This window comes from Talpa europaea (assembly GCF_964194135.1).
Source record: "Talpa europaea genome assembly, chromosome: 13".
In the NCBI taxonomy this organism is placed as follows: Eukaryota; Metazoa; Chordata; class Mammalia; order Eulipotyphla; family Talpidae; genus Talpa; species Talpa europaea.
In genome coordinates, this window is record NC_140080.1 from 3,265,994 (window position 1) to 3,287,493 (window position 21,500).

Here is a 21,500-nt window from a genome sequence, read left to right on the forward strand (position 1 = left end):
CCTAATGAAAAGAAATCACACATGCCTTAACTATTTTTTTCCAGATCAGGAAATTATGAATGTTGTGATTATGATTTAGGCTGGTAAGAGTCAGCTGAGTAAATACTGCCCTCTAGCAATCTCAAGAAAGAATAGTAATAGCTAGCATGTTAGGAGGTCTTTCCCAGGGGTTTGGTAATGTCAAAATAAGAAATATCAGTAGAAAAAAAGCAAAGAAAAAGAGCTTATTAACTTGATCTTAAAGAGCAGAAAATTATGTCTCAAAATGTACAAAGGTATAAAAACAAAAAAGATAAAAATGGAAGTATTTCTTGTAATATAAACTCTTTTGTCAAATAATTTCGTCTAGAAGATATTGTATTTATAGACATATTGCTTCTCTCCCCTGTATTATATTATTATTATTATCATTTATTACTGTTGTTAAAGGAAGTCTCTTCAACTTGCCTTTATTATCCTATGTGCATCCTATATTTCTCTTCAGCTCTGTAAAACTATCAGTTTAATGCCTTGAAACGATTCTCTGCATTACAAAAATGTTCATCCAGCTATTGCAGAAAGAGATTCCTAAAAACAGCAGGGTTTCAAAGCAGTAAAGACTGTCAAATATTTTATTGAAACCTTGAATCTCTGGATTTTGTGATCTGGTAGTGACATGTGTGTTTTAAACTTCAGGAAATTTATGAAAATTAATTAGTGGATATAAGACACTTGGCAGGTGATGTGGTATGTATCAGACATCAGTGTAGGAATTAAAATTATCATGCTTAGTATCAATCTAGAAACTACAATAGGAAAGGATTTTAATAGCTCAAAGTTCTGAAGTGACCTCATGAAGCAATCTAACAAAAGATACATGTTTAGTTGGGGTAAGGATTTTTAATAGTTATTTTTAACTATGCCTTTATTCAATTTCTGAAGATTATTTTTAAAATGATTTAAACATATAGAAATAACTAAAAAGACCCACTGGACCCAAATAGTAAATAGTCAAATTTCTTTCCTTTGTACCAAAGGTTATATTACTAACATCTTTTGCAGATAATGATTTCATTAATATTGAAAGTAGGATGAAATAAAAAAAAATAAGCAACTGCATAAACATACTTTTCTATATTCTTACTTGACTTACAATCTGAACTGAAAAGTTATAAAGTAGAAACTGAAAATAAAATTATTTGGATCATTTAATGGTCTGAGAAGCACATTAGCCACTGGATAATTACAGAATTAGCTGTATTTTCAGAGTACCTTTCAATTATCTCATTGAGCAACACATACAAGAAAAACTTTTTGAAATTTTTAGACAAAATTACTTTAAGCAAAACATGCTTAAAGTAAAAATTACATGCTATGTAATTCTTTATGGGAGCTAGAAAAGTACTTTAAAAATAAACAAATAAGAGAGGTTAACATTCAAAGTGGCAATCTCACCAACTCAAACAAATAATAAAGTCTATACTGTTATTAGTATAAGTCTTCTGGCAAAGTATTTGTTAATTAATGCAAAAAAATGTCCACTACAACTTGTAAATACTGCTTTTCTAAGTGTAAATTATATTAATATAAGCAAGAAAATTGTGAAAGATGATCAGACTAATGTTAATGAGTAAACAGCACCACCAATAATTGCTAACCCTTAACTCTTACTGTGGACCTAGAATTGAACAGTTTATATGTGATACCTCATTTAATTACCATAATAATTCTATGAGGCAAGAATTATTATAATCAACATTAGCAGGAGGACGAGGGAAGAGAAGAACCCCAGCCATGTGGCACCAGTGTCTGCGTGCTGGCCCCACACACTAGCAATCTCAAGGGGCTGTCCCAGAGTGTGGGGAACCAAGACCGGCAGGGGTCCACAAAGCAAAGCTATCGCCACTCTGCTAACATTTACACAAATGCTGCAAAATCAGGAGAAAAAGTATTAATTATATTCATTATTTTTTAAATGTTTCATGAATCATGATGAAGTATGCACAAAGTGCTGAAGCATAATGACTGGAGGAACAGCACCTACGTGATCCTTTGAGCTGTGAGTGTCACAGATGCCTTTCCTAAAGAAACACCATTTCGACTTGAAAGAATAAACAAAATCAACAATGATTTTGTTCACGCTTGCAATATCTGGCAGACATTTCTTGAAAATGAATGAAGTGAGCCTGTTACCTTAAGCAAAAATCTAGCTGTCAGGTGAAGATCAGAAGTTTGGAAACACTACATGCCATTGCGTAACACCCCAACTCTGATGAGTGAGGTGTTGATAGTAATATCTTTTGATATTATATAATGAAATGATTCAGAGTTGAAAGATCTGCAAAATTCAGTGAATCAACATTTTCTCAATGACCAATGTGCAATGTAGCAGAGTGTGGAAATGTCACGGACATGGCTTCAGATGGTACACTGCGACCAGGCTGTATGCTATGACTGTCTGGAACGGTCCCCACCCAAGCCAGCTTTTCTGTACAGACTTCCAACCAGACAGCGTGCCACATAGATCACATTCAGAAGCAGATCGGAGATCCAACTTGTTTCTATTACATAGAGATAATAAAAGTATCAAACAGCATCATTCATACTTTTTTTTTGTTTTTTCAAATATGTTATTTTGGTTAACATGTAATGGTTTCATTACTGTCCTTTAAAAATAAATTAATACATAAATATTGCCTATATGCATCAATAAAAAATGATAGATATAGCCCACATAAGAAACTGTCTGGGATCCCTGATTAATTTTAAGATTGTAAAGGGGTCCCAAGACCAAAAAAATTTGAGCACTGATGCGTTATGTCCCTGTCTCTCAATCAGTATAAGGACTCGTTAGATTGAAAATAGGATGAGAGGAGCAGGAATTCAAATGAGAGTTTAATAAATAGGCAAAGTTCTTGCATTTAACTTGGGTGCATGTATTTTCAGCAGAAGCCAAACCCAAGGGCATACCATAGCACTGTGCAGGTGCCTAGGACAGGCCAGTGATGTCTCTTGTTAGGAGAAATCCTAAATAAGGTCACCTTTGTCATTGATCCCGACCCACATTTTGATAAAGTTGCAAAAGCTCATTGCCAGTTCTCTTTTCAGAATAAAATCTAAGATTTCTTTATGTTAAAATAACAAAAAGGAGTCAGGGGTGAATGAAGAAACAAATGAACAAACAAAAATAAATAATCAAGAAGTAAATATTTCTAGGCAATTCATTCACACTTTCTGTTAATATAAAGTCAGCTGTATATATATTTTGAGATGATAGTGACACACTTTACGGAAGGAGCAGATCAGGAGTAGTGCAGCCTCTGTAAGGACTGCAGGGAAAGGACAGTGGTTTCGGCTGCATACTTGCTTATCACTGAAGGTGTCAGCTCAATCCTTAGCAGCGATCACCAGTTCCAATGCACAGCTAGTACTGAGATACGACTTATCATTTCTCTTAATGGTCAACTGACAGCTTTTCATAATTTGCAAGCTGAATGCTATTCATGGCATTTTAGGAAAACAGTTTCCTTAGGAATGAAGAAGGCACTTTCCGGCTCTCATTTCGTAGGCCTGGCATATATTCAGAAGCGGAAACATACACCAAGACAAAAATGATAAAATCACCCTGGCCTCAATTTTGTCAAATACACATTACTCAACCTATTTATATGTAAATCACATAACTGCCATGACATCTATAATCGAAGCATCACATCAGTGCACACAACGCCTAACGATTCAGGCTGCAGCATCACTCAGGATGCAGAGTTCTGTGACCCTCAGCAAATGGAAAGGAGCGAGGAGTCAATCTTCCTGCAGTGGGAGCCTGTGCGAGATGGTGACGGGAGATTAACCGGGGATGGCGGTGATAGGATTAGTTACTGGACAGGAAACCCAGCTTGGGATTTCATTGTGAAAGTGACGGCCCGCCCCTGGCAGAGTCCTAGCCTGCACTGTTAGAACCACAGTAAGTCACCTAAATGAATATTTTAAAGACAGAAGTTGGAAGACAATAATTCGAGGAGGAAAAAAGAATGCTCTGCACACACAAATGAAATGCAACAAAAATATGTGATTATTAATAGAACAAGAAAAATGCTGCATTTTCATCACATCCCTCTCGCTACTATTCATTGTCAACAATTTCAACATTAAAAACATCAAATCTGTTTGCAAACTTAAATTTAATAGTAATAGCCTTGGGATTTTCATATTCTGCACAGACTTAAGCAGGCCAACAAAAGAAAAATAACAAACAAGCAGATCACAGCACTTCAAAAACAATTTTTCTATTAACAGTTTAACTTTCTTTTTGATGTTCCTTTCATTTTGCCCATTCCCTCTGACAAGAGGTTAGACAGGTATTTTCTTCAGGGGAGGATGTATGCTCAGTGCCATCAGTTTCTTTGTTCACACTAGCATTCTCAATGGTGACGGAACGGTGCCCTCGAGTGCTTGGACATGCACACAGAGTCCCTGTTCAGAAACACTTGTAAGCGCTTTGTTGTCACAGTGATGAAGGGACCTTCACAGGTTACCAGTGGCCAGGCTGAGGATGCTCAGCATTTGCCATGTGCTAAACGCTGTCACCCCATCTGGAACTGACCCCTTTTCCACATGAATGTTGCACCAGATGAGCCACACCCCACATACATTAATACCACCCTTATAATAATATTGGTATTGAGGTTCCCACAAAAAGTTATACAAAAATACCCCAGTAACTATGTGAGGGGATCATATGGAGAGGGAAGCATGAATGGAAAATATGATTTCAAAATTGTTGAAAATTAACTCACCCCACGTAGCAGCACATGCAACCAAGGCCAATGTACTGTCCACCCAGACTGAACACACCTTTTGCCATAACTGCTTTGAAAAAATTTTACATCGAATTCATATATTAACAAAAGAATGGAAGGTCCTTTGTATCACTCGATTATGATTCTTTTTTTAAATTTAGATCTTGTACTCTATAAATTCTGTAGCAATTCCTTCTTAATAAAAATTATAAACATAACATTTCATATTTAGGTCTTAAATTTTGTTCTTTTATGTATGGTGTGGGGTTAGCCTTTGATTCCCACCTCCCTTCATGTATTTACCCAACTGTATCAGGACACAAGAACCGGGGTATAGGCCAGATGCATGGGAGGGTGAGAGGATTCACCAGAGACAGAGTGGGTAATAGAACAGGCAGACTGACTGAAATACACTGCTGAGGGAAGCAGCAGGTGAGACAGGAGAGGTCTGCCACACCGTGTAGGTATCTCCCCGGCTGGCCAGGATCAAACCCATGCTACAGAGGCTGCAGACAGTTTCAAAGCGCTGCACTCAACTGCCTGCGCCACCAGGGAGGCCCTCAATAATCTTTCTAATGGACTTCAGAGTCATCTCTGTCAGACACCACATTAAGTGTGGTGTCCACAGGTGGGTGGGTCTGTTGTGTGTTTTCTGTTTTACAGCTTACATTAGTATCACTGCATTAATTTCCTTTTGGAAACATTTGCCTGCCATGTTTGATTATCTTCTTTTGACTAGTATCTTTAAATTATCTTCTATAAGTAGCATATAGATTGATTTTTTTAAATAACTGAAATTTCTCTTTATTAGGCCATCTAATTAGCCTACATTCTTTATGTGTTCTTTCAGGTTTTACAAGATTGGTTGAATTTTTCTACCCTTTCTTTTTTTTTTAATTAATTTTTAAGATTTATTTATTTATCTATCTATTTATCTATCTATTTATTTATTTATTTTTAAAGACTTATTTATTCATGCATACAAGAACCGGGGTACAGGCCAGATGCATGGGAGGGTGAGAGGATTCACCAGAGACAGAGCAGGGAACAGAACATGCGGAATGACCTAAGGCACAGCTGAGAGGAGCAGTGGGCATGACAGGAGAGGTTTGCCGCACCTTGTGGGATTCTCGCTGGCCAGCCGGGATCGAACCCACACTGCAGAGACCGCGGACAGCTTCACGGTGCTGCGCTCAACTGCCTGCATCATCAGAGGAGGCCCAGATTTATTTACTTTTTATACAAGAGCTGGGGTACAGGTCAGAGGCGTGGGAGGGTGAGAGGATTCACCAGAGACAGAGTGGGGAGCAGAACAGGCAGACAACTGAAATACATTGCTAAGGGGAGCAGCGGGCAAGACAAGAGAGGTCTGCCACGCTATGTGGGAATCTCCCTGGGCGGTCAGGAATTGAACCTGCACTGCAGACAGCTTCACGGCACTGGGATCAACCTACTGCACCACCAGGGAGGCCCCTTTTCTACCCTTTCTAGTGATTCAAACGTTACACGTTTTATTTCTCTTCTTTTCACGATTACCATTAAAATTTATGTATTCTTGCACTTTTGCATTTTTTTCTGAACATAGATACTGACTGCCCTTGGTTCTAGATTATCTTTTAATATTAAAAAAAAAAAGCCTTGGAAAATAGAGATAAACTCTCCCTTTCCAGCAAAGGACAGTTTTATCTTTAGCCTTGGCAGAAATAAGACAGTGTTTCTCTTTCTCTCCAGAACAAAGGAAAGGCAGGCTTATTGTCCATTAAAAAAAAAAAAAATTCAAGTTCCCCAAATTCAGGGTTCCTCTTCTACAATGCAGCCCATGGCATATGGAGGTATAAAATGGGTACTTGGGCAGGGGGCTAAGGGAAACCAGCACACATATACTCATGTCCACACTATTGCTGTGCTGTGAGTAAGCCTGTGTCTCTGACCCCGGAGCCTCACATTTTCAGCTGTTCAAGAGGAACAGGCTCATGTATTAGCTATTAAATAGGGTCAAATCAAATCCCTGATCCAAAGGAACCCTGACTTGGTATCTATATATAATGAGCATATTTATCTTTCCCTTCAAGAATGCAGTGACATTTGGACATATTTATCTGAGTTTTCACCTACTCTTACATTTCATGTAATTGTTATTTCAAATTGTATTTCCATCTTGCTATTAGCCTTTTCCAAATTAACTATATATAAATATGGGGTAGACATTGTTTAATTAGATTTATAAACTTGTGAGGATTAGCTGGCTTACCTAAAGAGGGTGAATAGTGCTTGCCACACAGTAAACACCTGGTGTGTGATCACAGTATTATGTTTTCACAAAGTGATTTTGCTCACCACTGCTTCTGACACCATACTCATAAAGGGTTCAATTTTACTGATTAACTAAGGCAAAGATAAATTATTTTTCCTCTTGTGATTCCTTTCTCACTACCATCTATATTCATGAACATGACTAAGGATTTAATAGACTATCTAGATAATCCCATACATACTTTCCAATATATGTTTTCTGTCAAGCTAACATTGATGGAACTCATGTAAGTTTTCTCTTTGGCAATAAGTACAATTGGGGCTTTCAAGACAATTTTCTGAAAATAATTATTCCTCCATTTAGTCTATATCTTGGCATTAATATTTTTTGTTCTCAAAAATCTCACACAATTATCAATTTGGACTCAGCAGTTCCTCCCTAGTTTCTTCAACTCTAGTCATAAGCTTGAACTGAGTATTATTCTATATTATACTTCAAATTTATAATATGACATAGGAAAGATTATATAAAAACAAATAGTTATATGATGATATGTATACTGGTTTATTTTTTACAAGGTTTGTCAAGGCTAGTTATTTTATTACATTTAGTGTTGTAGTCTGTATATGTTCTCTTTGGAGCCCTCATTGAATAAGCCAGGGACTCGGATAAGCTTGAAGCAGATGACATGGTACTTGTTAAGGACGGTGGCTACAGGCCTGATCACAGCCTATAGGGCAATGAACTGGGGAGGAACTGCACCCACATTTTAGTCTCTATTCTCCCAGCAGAAGATGAACCAGTTAGGAGCAAACAACTGTCATATGATGTTAGTGTTATCTCCCAAGCACTAAATTTCTTATCTATTAAGTGTTGAAATTATCTGCTTCATACACATTACATATTTGCTTTGAGAGTGAAATGAAATAATGTTTATGAATATATTTTAAACTTCAAAGCACACTTCAAGTACTTGTAAGAGTTACTGCTAGTAATTTAAATGCACTAATTGAGTGTTAATGTGAACATTTTCACCCCGATCTGGACCACTAATATACTGGTCTCTACAAATAAGTCTCTAGAGGAAAGGCATGATCAGGAAACAAAGGTTAAAGGGAAGAATTATTACCTCAAAAAGAATTTTTTTTAGGTTTTCAAAAACCTTATGATGCCATATGCCAAGTCCCTTTTAAAAGAGGCTTGTCTCCATGTCATGCATCATGGATGAGATGCAGGTTAAGCCACACGTGGCTAACCTGTGAGAGTGACCTCTGACTTTGAGCTGGATGTGGACCACTGAGAGCTAATGAAGGAAGGCAAGGTCTGCAAAGTCCAAGGTAATGTATCAAACAAAACTCAGGAGAAGCCCTGTAAGTATTCATTTGGTTCAAATTTTCTACTTCTTCAACAGGCCGGAGACTCTAAGCTATACCCCATCACTTAAAGTGAGACTATGGGCAGTGACTGAGGGCTACAACTGGTAGGAGGAACTTGTCCAGATATAGATTTCTATGACAACGAAACTTTGAAAACAGCATTCTGTATTGCCAATTTCTGCTTTTTTTTTTTTGGACCTCATTTTCTATTACTGCACCAAGTACTTACATCTGGAATAAATCCAATCTCATTGAGATGGTTGCTCAGCTCCGGGTCATGGAAGGCAATCATCTGAGAGAACACAGTCAGATACTCTGAAATGACAATCAATCATCATTTTCACTATAGCACCTTCAAGACATCACATTCACACATGTTCCTTTAGTCTATACCTAGCAACAGATTTAATTTCTCCATGAAGAAAATACACCAAGCTTACTAGGAAGTAGCACCATGACTCATTTCCTGACTTCAGAGCTACCAGTTCGTTTCTTGAATCACAATTATACACAATGAATGATGTTTTCCTTTTAAACAAATACTAATGAGTACATCTTCTCTAGTGAGATTGAATGTCTCACATTTATACTGTGTTCAAAATGTTACAGATACTTAAATAAGGAACACCACTATATAAGCAGTCAGAATAGAATATCTATGCCTCAATTTGTCTACATATTCAGATATAGGCATATGTTCCTGTTCTGATTCATTTCCAGCTAAGACTGCATTTGGCATATTCAGGAATACAAATTTGCATCATGTTAATCAGAAAACAGGTACATAACAGGCAATTACAATGTCTGCTGTTGGTTTTATTCCTACTCTAATTCATAGGTTCAGCACAAATATAAGCATCATTTCCTTAGTTTTCCCATTCTTTCAACAAATTACTATTCTTGTCAATCTACTTACTATGTATTAATATAAAGAAGATACTGGCAACAACTGACTCAAAAGCAAATAACCATCAAATTTTTCTAATTAAAAACAAAATTAACACATATTTCCAAGAGCTCAAGATTTTTCTTTTTGAGATTGAAATGGTAATTCAGTGACAGTTTCTCTTAATTAATAACCTCAACTCTTTCTTTTAATAAAGTAACATCTGTTTTTCAAGCCAATTATTTGGTGAAAATAACCTCTAAAAATAATCTCTGCCCTTTTTTTTAGTTTTTAAAGTTCTTAATTTTTAACATTTCAAGACATGGTAGTCAATCCTTGACAATCTGATATTATCTGTAGCACTCTCCCATATCCCCAATGTACACTTGGTTTCTAATGACCACACTATATAATTACCACACACTTTATAAATAGGAACATCAAGGCCAAAAACAAAGATGAGGAGGTACTGTACTCAATACCATGAAAAAGCTAAATTATGGGTCTTATGTGAAATTTTAGCCAAGGCTGCTAGCTAGAGAGTGGGTATTTAACATTTTTCTTTAATTTGATGTTTATTTTATTGGAAAAGAATTTATTCTGTCTGTCCATTGCTTCAGCTTTTCCTCAAATAACAAGGAGGGAACAGTGCACATCAGCTTCAAGAATTATAGATTAAAGATCCAGGACAGATTCCAAGGCCCCAGAGACTTCCGGGTTTGACTTGTCTTGATGTTTTCTTTCTCTTTCCAATTAGGGATGTTATGTTTATAGTCCTCATTTACCCAGAAGCCAGAGGTATGGAACATCAACAATCACAAGCATTCAACTATGTGTTGATGAAAGCATGCAGTTATTAACTTTTAAAAAGCATGCTTCATATTCAACCAGGAAATTATGCCTCAGGCAGCTCTCCATAGTTGCTCCAGTTTATTAAATATCATTCTTATTCAAGGCTGATAAAAGATAATTACTATGTGGGATTACATGGCTAATTAAGGGTCTACTGAAGAAAGCTAATCTATCACGCAAACATTTTCCTTGTGTTCTGCCAATTACCGAGGGCTAGGATTTGTATGATATATGACACCTGTTTTAACTGTGTCATATATGTGCATGTGCATTATATATGACACAAACACATGCGTTCATTTGTCTTATGTTATTATATACTATGTTGTATATGGAAATATAAACCAGAAAGCTGGCATATATGGGGTTGTGAAATCTTCCTTTAGCCCCCCAGTAAAGTTTAATGCAGCAATACTGAATGAAACCACGTCTAATATATATTTTTTTATTTTAATGAAATTTTGTAGCTTTTAATTTTTTGCAATGAAATATAAAATGAAAAAGAAATCGCCTTTCCTGTTCTAGTTCCTTTATGTTAAAAATTCTTACTGCCGTCCTTTATTTATACTACATACTTTATATTTTTTATTATTTATTTATACTTATTATAAATATTTATAATTTATATTTAAATATTTATATTTATTATATTATTTGTACTACATACATATATTTATACTACATACTTTTAAAGGACAATCTCACCAAAATTCAGTGTAAGGATCCTATATGACACTATGATACTTTTTGTGTAGTTTTTTAAAAAATAAGTATGTTGTGTGCTTGTTTTTTTAAAAAAAAAATTCATGAAATTTGCATACATGGCTGTTCTTATTTTTTCTGTCCTGAGCAGCTCTTTTTTCACTGTCTGAGCTTGGAGGAAAGAGGAGATAAAGATGAGGGACAGGCTTAAGCAGAAGGTTTCTTCTGCTCACAAATCAAAAGTGGCATTCTCAGTTCTGCAGCTACTTGCTGTTTTCCATCAGGCTGCTGGTTTATCCTGAAGATGATAAGTATAGATAAAAATGCAGGGTCATAAATCTCTTGTCAACGAAAATATGCCCAAACTAAACCATTTGGTGACATTTTGACTCACAGCACTCAAAATAAGTCAAGGTTATTTTACTGCATATGAACCCAAATTAGCTTATTTCCCACTACAAAGCTCTCCAGCTGCAAAATTTGGCTTACTGACTAAAGACACAAGAACAAGCACAAATTTTTATGTCCAAATGAAAAGAGAAATGTAATTTTTAGGACTATACTTGTGAGTCATTTCCTTTTTTTGCTCACATACCCTGCTCTGGTAACAAATGTACATGCAGACTCACCAAATAGTTCTCATATTATTTCTAGTAAATACAGAACTTTTTCTGTTTCAGAAAAATCTCCTTACTCAGATGATGCAAGAAATTCTTGAAGAAACACACTCAATATATTTCCTACTGTCTCCCAACAGCCCATCAGAAAAGTCATTCATGTCACTGACGTGCCTTAGATGTGCACTGCCATGGTAGATTGTAAGCCTGGAGCGAAGCTGTGTCTCCTCCCTCTCTGTTACTGTTTGTTGAGAAAACAGGTGTATGTTATACTTCATTTTGACAACTGCTCTTAAGACTCTCACATCTGTCTTCCTCCCTCTCCTTCAAGACCTACTGAATGTCTGTGTGTAGTGTGACCACATATCCCAGGTTCCTATTTCACTTGGGAGAGCCCCAGTTGCTACCTCTAGACTCAGTGACTGGGGCTTTTAACTCTCAAGAGCATCACAATTCAGTTATTTTGCCATCCTAACTGCAAGTGTCAATATTTTAAATGTTTGGGACTTCACAGTGATGAAGATAACACTGTCCTCAGAGGTTTTAGAAACTTAAACAGGGAAACAGAAAACTGAGGAAACTTTTACCCACTCTTATTTCCCAGATTTGTAGATTATTTCCCCTCCTTTTTCTGATTTGTAAAGACCACATCCTCCAATGGCCCAAACAGGAATCTGCCTGGGTGTTAAGTTTAATGTTTTGCCCAAATTCCCATGGTTGTTTCAGTGAGTGATACACAATAGAATAACTTCAAAGACCAGTATAAAAGTTTTACAGGCTGTCTTTCTGGGCTGCTCATTTCTTAAGTGTAAAATGGCACTAAGGTATAGTTGATTTTTCTACCAAGGATTAGTTTCCATCCTTAATAACTACACAGTAGCTTTTTCCTTCAACAGCCCAAAGTCTGCCTTTGCTGCAAGCTATAAGCGTGCTTTCCAATATTTCGGATACTCCTTGCTGATTTTACATGACTCCTCTAAATAACTAACATTCCTTTCCCAGACCTTAGCATGTGTCTTTCCAATAAAAGCTCTAAGTTCCCTTCTTCAGGGTAGTGGATTTGAGTTTGGGCTCCCATCATCTTATGTGGAGCCATCCTGGTAACAAACCTTTCTCCCTGTTTGAAACACTTGGTGTTCAGTGTTTGTTGCTGTGTGTTGGGGGCAAACAAGCTGACCTGACGGTAACAATCTTGGATAATGGAGAGGGTCAAAGATGAGTTACATAATCAGTTTATTATTTTTTAATAATTGCTGGCACTTTTAATAAGTGTTGGTACTTTATCAACTCAATGACAATGTTACCAGGATAATTTGAGTGACAAAAATGTTAATATTTATTTATTTATGCAAGAAGTACTCTTCTTAAAAACTTCTATGAGTAACAGGTTAGAAGACCTTGGATTAAAAAAAAAATCCTGACTAAACAGATCATATTTTGCTCATCTGTAAGAGGCAAAGCATTTAGCATTTATGAGTATCTAAATACTGTTCTTATGGAAAGTTTTTAGATAAAAATTCAAGTTCTATTAGGGTATAATTAAAACAAGATTTTTACCCCAAAGAACATTTAAAGTTGCTATAGAATACAAAAATCTGGATTTCCACAGAGACAATTAAAGGACAAAATGATTATGTAATTCTACAATAAGCTGCTGAATTGATCAGTTATATACAATACAGAATTTTTCCAAAACCTGTGAGGAAAAAGTATGCATGTGACATTTAAGTCAATCAAAACCATCATTACTGGTAAGACAAAGGTAGAGGGGAGTAGAAACAAAGAGGGGAACCAATAAAATGATAGCTATTTCTAAGTCTAAAAATCCACTTTGAATGCAAGCATGCTATTGCTCCTCCATAAACTTTAGTAACCAGCAACCAGGCAGGTTCAGTCCTGCCTGAGCCCCTCATCCCCCGCTCTCTCTGACTCCAAGCACCAGATTTGACCTCAGCTGTCTCAAAATCCAATTTTGTGCATTTTTATTGCAGTTCTCTCCCTGCTGTTTTCTGAAGAATGTCTTTCTCTCCTTTCCCTAAGCAAATTCCTGCTAATGGTTAAAATTCATCAATAACTAGCCCCTTTTTTAGGAAATCTTTCTAGACATGCCATATCTTGCCTTTGTCACCCAAAGTTAAAGAAATCAAAATAACCTCTTCCTACTTCTTCTTCTATGTTAATATAATATAGTACTAGGTATGCCTATTTTATTGACTTATAATTTGTTATTTCTACATTTATCTCCTACATTGGGCTATGAAATTCCTTGGAAAAGGACTGCCAGTTGATTACCTTAAGAACCTCAGTTGTTTAAGCAGTGCCTCGCACAGGGTCAGAGTTGAACAATTACTTCCTGAAAGAAGAATAACTGAAAATATGCCTTTTATAATGTGTATAATCAGTGTAAAAATTGAACAAATGATTTAAAACACCTTGCGTATTGTTTCCTGGAACAGTGTAGATGTAACATTTTACATAATAATATTAATCAATCAAACTAAGTAAAAGTCTTTTGGGTGTTTCTGGCTAGTTTCTCTGAAGTCAAGTTATGTACACTACAGTTTCTTTAGTATTTTCATAAATGAAACAAGATCTTGTCTTATTTATCAGTATAATAAATTTCCTAAAAATGTATTAAAGAAGTTTATAGTTAAAAAGTATTAAAGTTCAACATTTCAAGTTGGGAGGTCATTATTAATATATACATATATCCACCTGTGATATCAAACAGTTACCATAAAACTGAAATTCATTAGTGGTAAACCACTTATACATCTTCAAAAAGGAGTCAGTGCAGCCACAAATAGAAATCAATGTGATAGAAGCTTTCCAGTAGAGCCCAGAGAGCTGGTCAGATAGCCAGGCACCAACCAGACAGCCAGTAAATATTATGACCAATTTAGAAGTTGTATTTAATTACTTTTTTGAGGATTCTCCAAATATCCTCATATTTCTTTAGGTACAGCTAATTGAGTATTGAGTAATTTGACATAAGTACTTTCTTTGTAAAAAGACAAAGAAATACATTTGCTTACCTTGTATTACATGCGAGTTGTCTTTCAAGAAAAAGTTATACAGGTATTTGGGGATAAAGGCAGACATACATGCATAAGCCAGGGCTAAAAAAGAGTAACGCAAAGGCATATGCCAAATTAGTCAATGTGGCCTAGCTACAGCAGCATTCACTCAGCAATTCTTTAGTCTATGATACACAAGAGTTATGTTCACAACTGTTAGAAACACCAATGGAACAGGGGAAATCCTCTACCTTTAAAAACAGAAAATATTTTGGACAATTTAGCCATCCTAGTAACTTTTCATTTTCAATTACCATGGTAGTCATGATCCCACAATAACAAATCCATTATTACCTAAGCTTTTATACTATTTCAAAGCTCTATCAGGCATTGAAAGCATTATCAAAGTATTATCGTTACTGAGCTACAGAAATCTCAAAATCTGTAACTTTTGCCAATGCAAACAAAAAAAGGTGGGGATTTAGGATTTACAAGCACTAGTTTTGAACTGTCATTTCAAACATAGATTCCTTACCATTCATAGATCAATATGTGTGATAATGGACTACATCTACCCCAAAAAAGCAAAACTTCAGGTCTAGAATAACGAATAATGATTATCAGAGGACAGTGCATTTTAAAAACTGTTCAAGCAGTGAAACTTGGGATTATGCTATCTCTACTCAATTCCACAAAACTAAGCAAATTCTGACACGAAGGGGGTAGAATTTGAGAAGACTGAGATTCAAAGAAGGAGGCTTCTAGAGACTCATGCAATATTTTCTACAAGTGATACTAGGGATCCAACTTAACTAAGTCAAACAAATATTTACTGAAAACCTACTATTTAAAAGGCCATTATAATAGGCAGATAGCAAAGAAACAAAAAAACTATGGAAACCCAAAACAGGGTTAACTATTAGTAAATAAATGACTAGAATATGAAACAACATAAGATACATTTCTGAGCATGCAAGTGCTGTATGGGTCCTGGAGGGAAAATAAGAAAAGTCTTCATTAAGAAGCTACTGGTGGAAATGATAGACTTTGGAGATATAATATCAAAACTGATTTCTCTACAAAATTATTTAGAAAATAGATAGTGATTAACACTAATCTCTAAAGAAGCAAGAATTTTCTCCAAAGTTTCATGAAGATAGTCACCAAAGTAGCATTTAGAATAGTCAGTCAGATTCTCTCCAATCTCTAGGTACTGCTTGATTACAAGTGAAATTCTGGAAATTGACAAACAGCAAGAACTTTACAATAAAAACCTTTTGTTTTTAAATAAAATATTTCAGAACAATATGCACAATGACTATTTAAATGAAAAATAGGCTTACCTTCGTTATTGAAATTTAAATATAGGAATGGAGCACAAAGTGAGTCAAGACCTGGTGGGGAAAGTTGGGGGAAAGAATTCAAATAAGCACAATGCAGTCGACTTGCAGATATACACCTTACTCAGTTCTGAACATTCTTGTAGATTAAGCACCCTAAGTATTACTGTGCTACCCATACAGAAATATATTATTGCCTCATTGGTTATTGTGAGGAGGAATTGATAATGCTGGCATATAATAAATGCCCCAAACAAATCAGCTATTATCATATAATAATTTGGAATAACAATATTATTATGAATTCAGAGAAATAAAGTAATAGAAAAATGCAAAGATGATAGAATGCTTATGATATTATCCCATCACTAATTCTGAGTGTGTGATCTTGGCAACCACTTCGCATGTCCAGGTGTGTTTTCTCATCTAGATTGGTCTTACATGTTCCTCTGGGATGATGAAAAAAGTCCTTTAAAAAGTGTGAAGTAAAACACAAATGTATGACCCCGCTTTATTAACAGTAATGCTGTTCATATGTAGTCATGTGGAAAGAATGTACACAAGTCTACCCATGATTGTTAAGAAAATTTAGAACTCCAAATTGGAAAAAGGTTAAATGAAAAAGTAATAATATTAGCTTCATTTTAAGTCTGATGGGAAATGGACAAAAAATTAAAATCTTAAAACCTATTGTTTATAATAAATTCAAAACCAGGAATGAGTGGAATGGGTTTTATATTTATGAATTTATCAGTAACTACAGAAATAATAAGAAAAGCTAAAAAAAAAATCAAGAAAATATAATATTGAAAACATTTCTTTAAGAAATAAAGGATAAAATGAGCAGTTTAAGGACTAACCTATCCCTCAATTCTTATTACCCTAAGTTGTAAATCATTAAGTTTGAAGAACATGAAGTGCAACATTTTTTATGGTATAAAATTAGTTTGCTGTTTGCATAAGTATTTAAAAAACTGATCCATAAGGATTTATTTATGGTATAATATTATTTTGCTATTTGCATAAGCATTGAATATATTGATCTAAAAGGTTAAAATAGTATAAAATATTCTTCCTACTTTTCCAATTCAACATGATAGCAAGTTGTTTCATTAAATATCATGCAGTTAAATGATATCCACTAGGCATTTAGACATTAAAAAATTTGCATATAAATCTTTAAAAATGGATTATAACTTTAGAATTAATTTTTTACAAAGCTAAGGATGTTTTGATATTTTGTTTTTTTTTTTTAATAGCTGTGAGTCATACAACACACTCATAATACTTTAAAAAAGAATTTGGAGAAAGGTCACCTTGCCAATACACAAGATCGGGATGGGACACTACCCAGGCTTTTAATACCCTCCGAAACTTGGCGTGGCCTTCAGGAGAGGATAACAGCTCATCATACTGATGGCACCGTGGAATATCCACTTCTATCTGTGAAACGATAAAACTATATGTGAGTGATTACCAATAAAACCCCATGATTAGAAAAAGGACTGGTGGTATTTTGAATTTCAGAATACACCACTTACATAATCCTAGTGTCCGAAGTTTTTAGATTTTTTTATTAATCTTTTGGAAATACAAAAAAAGTTGTGGGAAGATAAATTTTTAAAGTGTCTATATTGTTATAGTTTTCCAAAAAATCTTCCTTCACAGCCCAGTCTAAATGACAGGCAAACTCTTCAGATAAAAAAGTACAATTATTAGGAAAAGTTCCTTGACTTTGATTCCTTTGAGAAAGGAATGAGAATGAGTTTCAGAGCATCAGAGTCGTGCTTATTCTGAGATCACGCACACTGCATGAAGGGAAGAAAATTCCTCATGCCTTTCTACAATCTAAAGATTTGGCAGAATTATCTTACGTTAAGAAAATCTAAATCATACCTGTCTATCTGTAGGAATTGGAGTATCTTTATCAATGGCATCATATTTGGTCTGAATAGCACCCTGAAAAATGTAAGAGAAGATATATTAATAAATCAGATTTTTTATTAAGTTAGGCAAAATCTACTTCTTATAAACAGCTATTTTTTAAAATACACCCAATTATAGAATGGCACAATCAAACCAAAATATACCCCCCTGGAAAAATTCTCCTATCTCCAACAATCTGTGATGAAAATATGTGACTATCTGCCATTTGCATTCCATGCACAAGAAGGCAAGTGTGTCAGGTGAGTCACAGCAGCCAACATCCCAGCCTCCTATAACTTACTGTTCTTTATTCATTGTTGTCTCAAAAGTTTCATAGAGAAATTTTGAGTAACTGGGGAAGGGGGGAGAAAGGGGAGATTAGAGGAGGGAGGAGCATCTCAAGAGAAATTTTTATGTTAAAGTTATTAATGAAAGCAAAAATAAAATGAAACTGGTAAAAGGTACTTTAGCACCAGGAGGCAGAATTTCAGGATAAATTCAAGAGTGAAACTTGTAATTATGAAATCATTAAGGGGCTAAAGAATCATTTACATGTTTCAGTTATATTATTACAGAAGAAATACTTGATAAGTCATTTCAAGTTTTGGTCATGTTCTATAGGAACAGCATGAAATGATTCCTATTACTGTATTGTATTACTGAACTGTACTGTATTCCTATTACTGTATTGTATTACTGTACTATATTCCTATTACTGATTCCTATTTACTGTAATGGCAGAGAAAGAGGCAGGAATTTGTGGTTCAAAGTCTGCCACTACACATATCTCAACTTTTCTGGCACAGCAATTAAATGAGAGGTTTGGACAACCTGACCTCAACATAGTCTTGAAGTCTAGCATTGTATGCTTCTAACTAGCAATGGGTGCTATGGAAAAATAGGCATTATTGTTTTTGATTGCTATTTATTCTTATTAAGGTAGTACTGGTTTTCAAATCACTGCATCTGATTCAGAAATATAAGCTCCCACATCTTCAGGAGAATGTTAACATACACCCACCACCATGGCACCCATAGTCCTCCACCAGAGACCACTGTCGGCCCTCCCCCTCTGGTAGGCCCAGTTTTACAGATTTCTATGGTTTGTTTCATAAAGTAACCAAAAACACAAAGACTTTGTAAACTCTCATCAAGCTAATCAGGTAGGAAAAAAACAATTCTTTCAGGAGAGAATTGAAAAGGACTAAAAATAGTGGAGGGAATTTACACACACAGAAATGGGTGATGAGGGCCTCCCCTGGTGGCGCAGCGGTTGAGTGCTGGGCTGCAAGGCTGCCCACAACTTCCGCAGCGCCGGTTCGTTTCCCAGCCACGGGCGAGGGTCCCACAAAAAAAAAAAAAAAAAAAAAAGAAAGAAAGAAAGAAATGGGTGATGATAGCCATAGAATATTCTATGGGAGAATATATGAGGGCAGGATGACACAGAAATTGACAGGAAATGAAAAACCTGGTAAGGATTTGGCCTGTTATCATGACTGCTGTCACTCCAGTTCTCTGTTAGCACTGCAAGTCACCCTAATAAATTTGAGATGCCTCTGCTTTCCTTACTGCCAACGAGAAAGCGCTGTAGAAGAAAAAGTAGCTATTTCTCTTGGCCCATGATGATTTTGATAAAATATATGTACCAAAAGGCACAAAAATATGTTAATGACTTCTAACAAGATTCAAATTGGAATGAAGTTTGTCCAAACTCAGAACTCTCAATAGGCAACCTTTTTCCTAAATGCACATGTTCTTAAAATACTGACTTTAAAATTGATAATCAGGATGTCTGTCAACTCCATCAAATGAAATATTAAATAGCATAAATCTAACTTTCATTTATATTTTCTTTTCTTACTAATCTATCCTTTTCCTCTATTCATTTCTCTTAAAATTGCTAAATATTCTTAATGTTAATATTTCATGACATGATTCACTAATAGTTTAAAAATACTATTTGGAAAGTACTTTCCTTCTTTCTTAGCATTCTTAATCAGCTTCTCACCTCTTTTCCTTCTTACCTCCACTCCCAGGAGAGCAGCCCAGGTCAAACCTCTCATAAGAGGAGGAATGTCAACCCTTGCTTCTTTCCAGATTTGATTTTTCTTATATGGGTAAGCCTATAGATGAAAATAGATATCTCAAATTACCAAGTACTATCTTTCAGTCTGGCAAGTTCCACATATATCAGTGGTAAAAGTTGGAGGTGACCTGTAATATTCTTCTAAGGATGTGAAATTACTCTGTCTGATGTTATTAATACATATAAGTTTGCAATGGAATAGTTCCCTGTCTTCTCTAAAGCTTATATAATACAATCAAAGAGAGGAACTGATTCTATTGTTTTTAATCTTTCCTCTTTTTGTGCTCTAGGGGAAATATGAATGAGTCCTATGGCGAGAATATAAGCCCCATATGTGTTAAATAACGTATGTAAAGCTCTTTGCAAATTACTTGTGATATCAAGGTGCCCTAAGAATTATCAGTGAAACAAAAAATAAGGAATAGCATATAGGCTCTCCTAACACCTCATACCATAGAACCCTACCTACCTTGAGTAGCCTGTCAAAGAGAACAATTCTGTTTAGTTGATACTCTGTGTCCCTCTCCCGGATGATTAAAGGGAGAGTTGCAGCTGCAGACAGCTCATTACTGCTGTTGGAATGAGGTAAGTTAGCCTGGCTGTAAAAGGGAAACAAATACAAATTGACAAAAGATACAAGATTTAAGAAAACCCAAATATCTATTTATGTGTTTTATTTAACAAACACTTTTCAGAGAAAATATATAAGCTTCCTGGAAATAAAAAAGGAAAATAAGTATGAAAGATACTCACTCATCTTCAAGCAGTGGGTAAAATGCTTCCCCACCAACATCTTTTAATCTCTGTGAATTTGAAGAGAAAATATTAAGGTTAAGGATCTGAGACAAACACACTGATCTGTATTTAAGAGAATAAATAATGTATGAACTATAAATTTATAAAGGTACCAAGAAAAGTATAAAATGGAATCTAAAATTTATTCCTATCATAAACATGTAATTATACCATGCCTCTAGTGATCATCTGTGAAAAAGTTTTTTTTCATTTTTTACCTTCAGGTGTTTCCTGTAAATGTTTGATGCAAGATTATGATATTTTGATTATGTCATATTCCCATACACAATTCAGAATTAGTAAAGTTATTATAAAATTTAACAAAAGCATATTTTATTTTATTTGCATAGAAGAGCTGGGGTGTAGGCCAGAGGTGGGGATGGTGGTGAAAAGATTCACCAGAGACAGAGTGGGGAGCAGAACATCCAAATTTACAGGGGAGCAGCGAGGGGAGATACGAGAGGTCTGCTGTGCCATATGTGGGTCAGCTCCCTGGCCAGGGACTGAACTCAGGCCATAGCAGTGATGGTGCTGAGACTTAATCTCTAGGTCACCAGGGAAGCCTGATAAAATAGTTTAAATTATATGAAGGAGACTACACTAAGATGGCATCAGGTAATGATATACTATGGTAAAGCAATTAAGAGAACTAAAATAGCTATATTAACTTTCAAACAAAACTCACTTTGCAGCAAGAAAAATCATACACACATATATACATATTTTACTTACAAGAACAATAAAAATATTAAGAATCTGATATTCAGATATTAAAAAGAAAATTGTGATATAAAATAGGACTTTAAAAAATGGCATAAATACAACATGTTCAAGGAACAGGACTCCACATGTTAAAGGTATCATTTCC

The 21,500-nt window shown here is 35.3% G+C and overlaps 1 protein-coding gene across 3 annotated transcripts in view; it reads right to left on the bottom strand.

The window, feature by feature from the left end:
* TBCK (TBC1 domain containing kinase) overlaps window positions 1–21,500 on the bottom strand; it is a gene marked incomplete at its 3' end in the record, with an annotated part of 123,915 nt that overhangs the window by 51,259 nt on the left and 51,156 nt on the right. For all 3 annotated transcript variants that reach the window (XM_084251938.1, XM_084251937.1, XM_084251936.1), the window contains 8 exons: window positions 20,591–20,640; window positions 20,307–20,436; window positions 19,776–19,874; window positions 17,722–17,784; window positions 17,142–17,268; window positions 15,829–15,879; window positions 14,504–14,587; window positions 8,641–8,726 (listed from right to left, as the gene is read on the bottom strand). In XM_084251938.1, coding sequence (XP_084108064.1) covers window positions 8,641–8,726; window positions 14,504–14,587; window positions 15,829–15,879; window positions 17,142–17,268; window positions 17,722–17,784; window positions 19,776–19,874; window positions 20,307–20,436; window positions 20,591–20,640 — 690 coding nt within the window. The remainder of the gene's footprint in view (window positions 1–8,640; window positions 8,727–14,503; window positions 14,588–15,828; window positions 15,880–17,141; window positions 17,269–17,721; window positions 17,785–19,775; window positions 19,875–20,306; window positions 20,437–20,590; window positions 20,641–21,500) is intronic.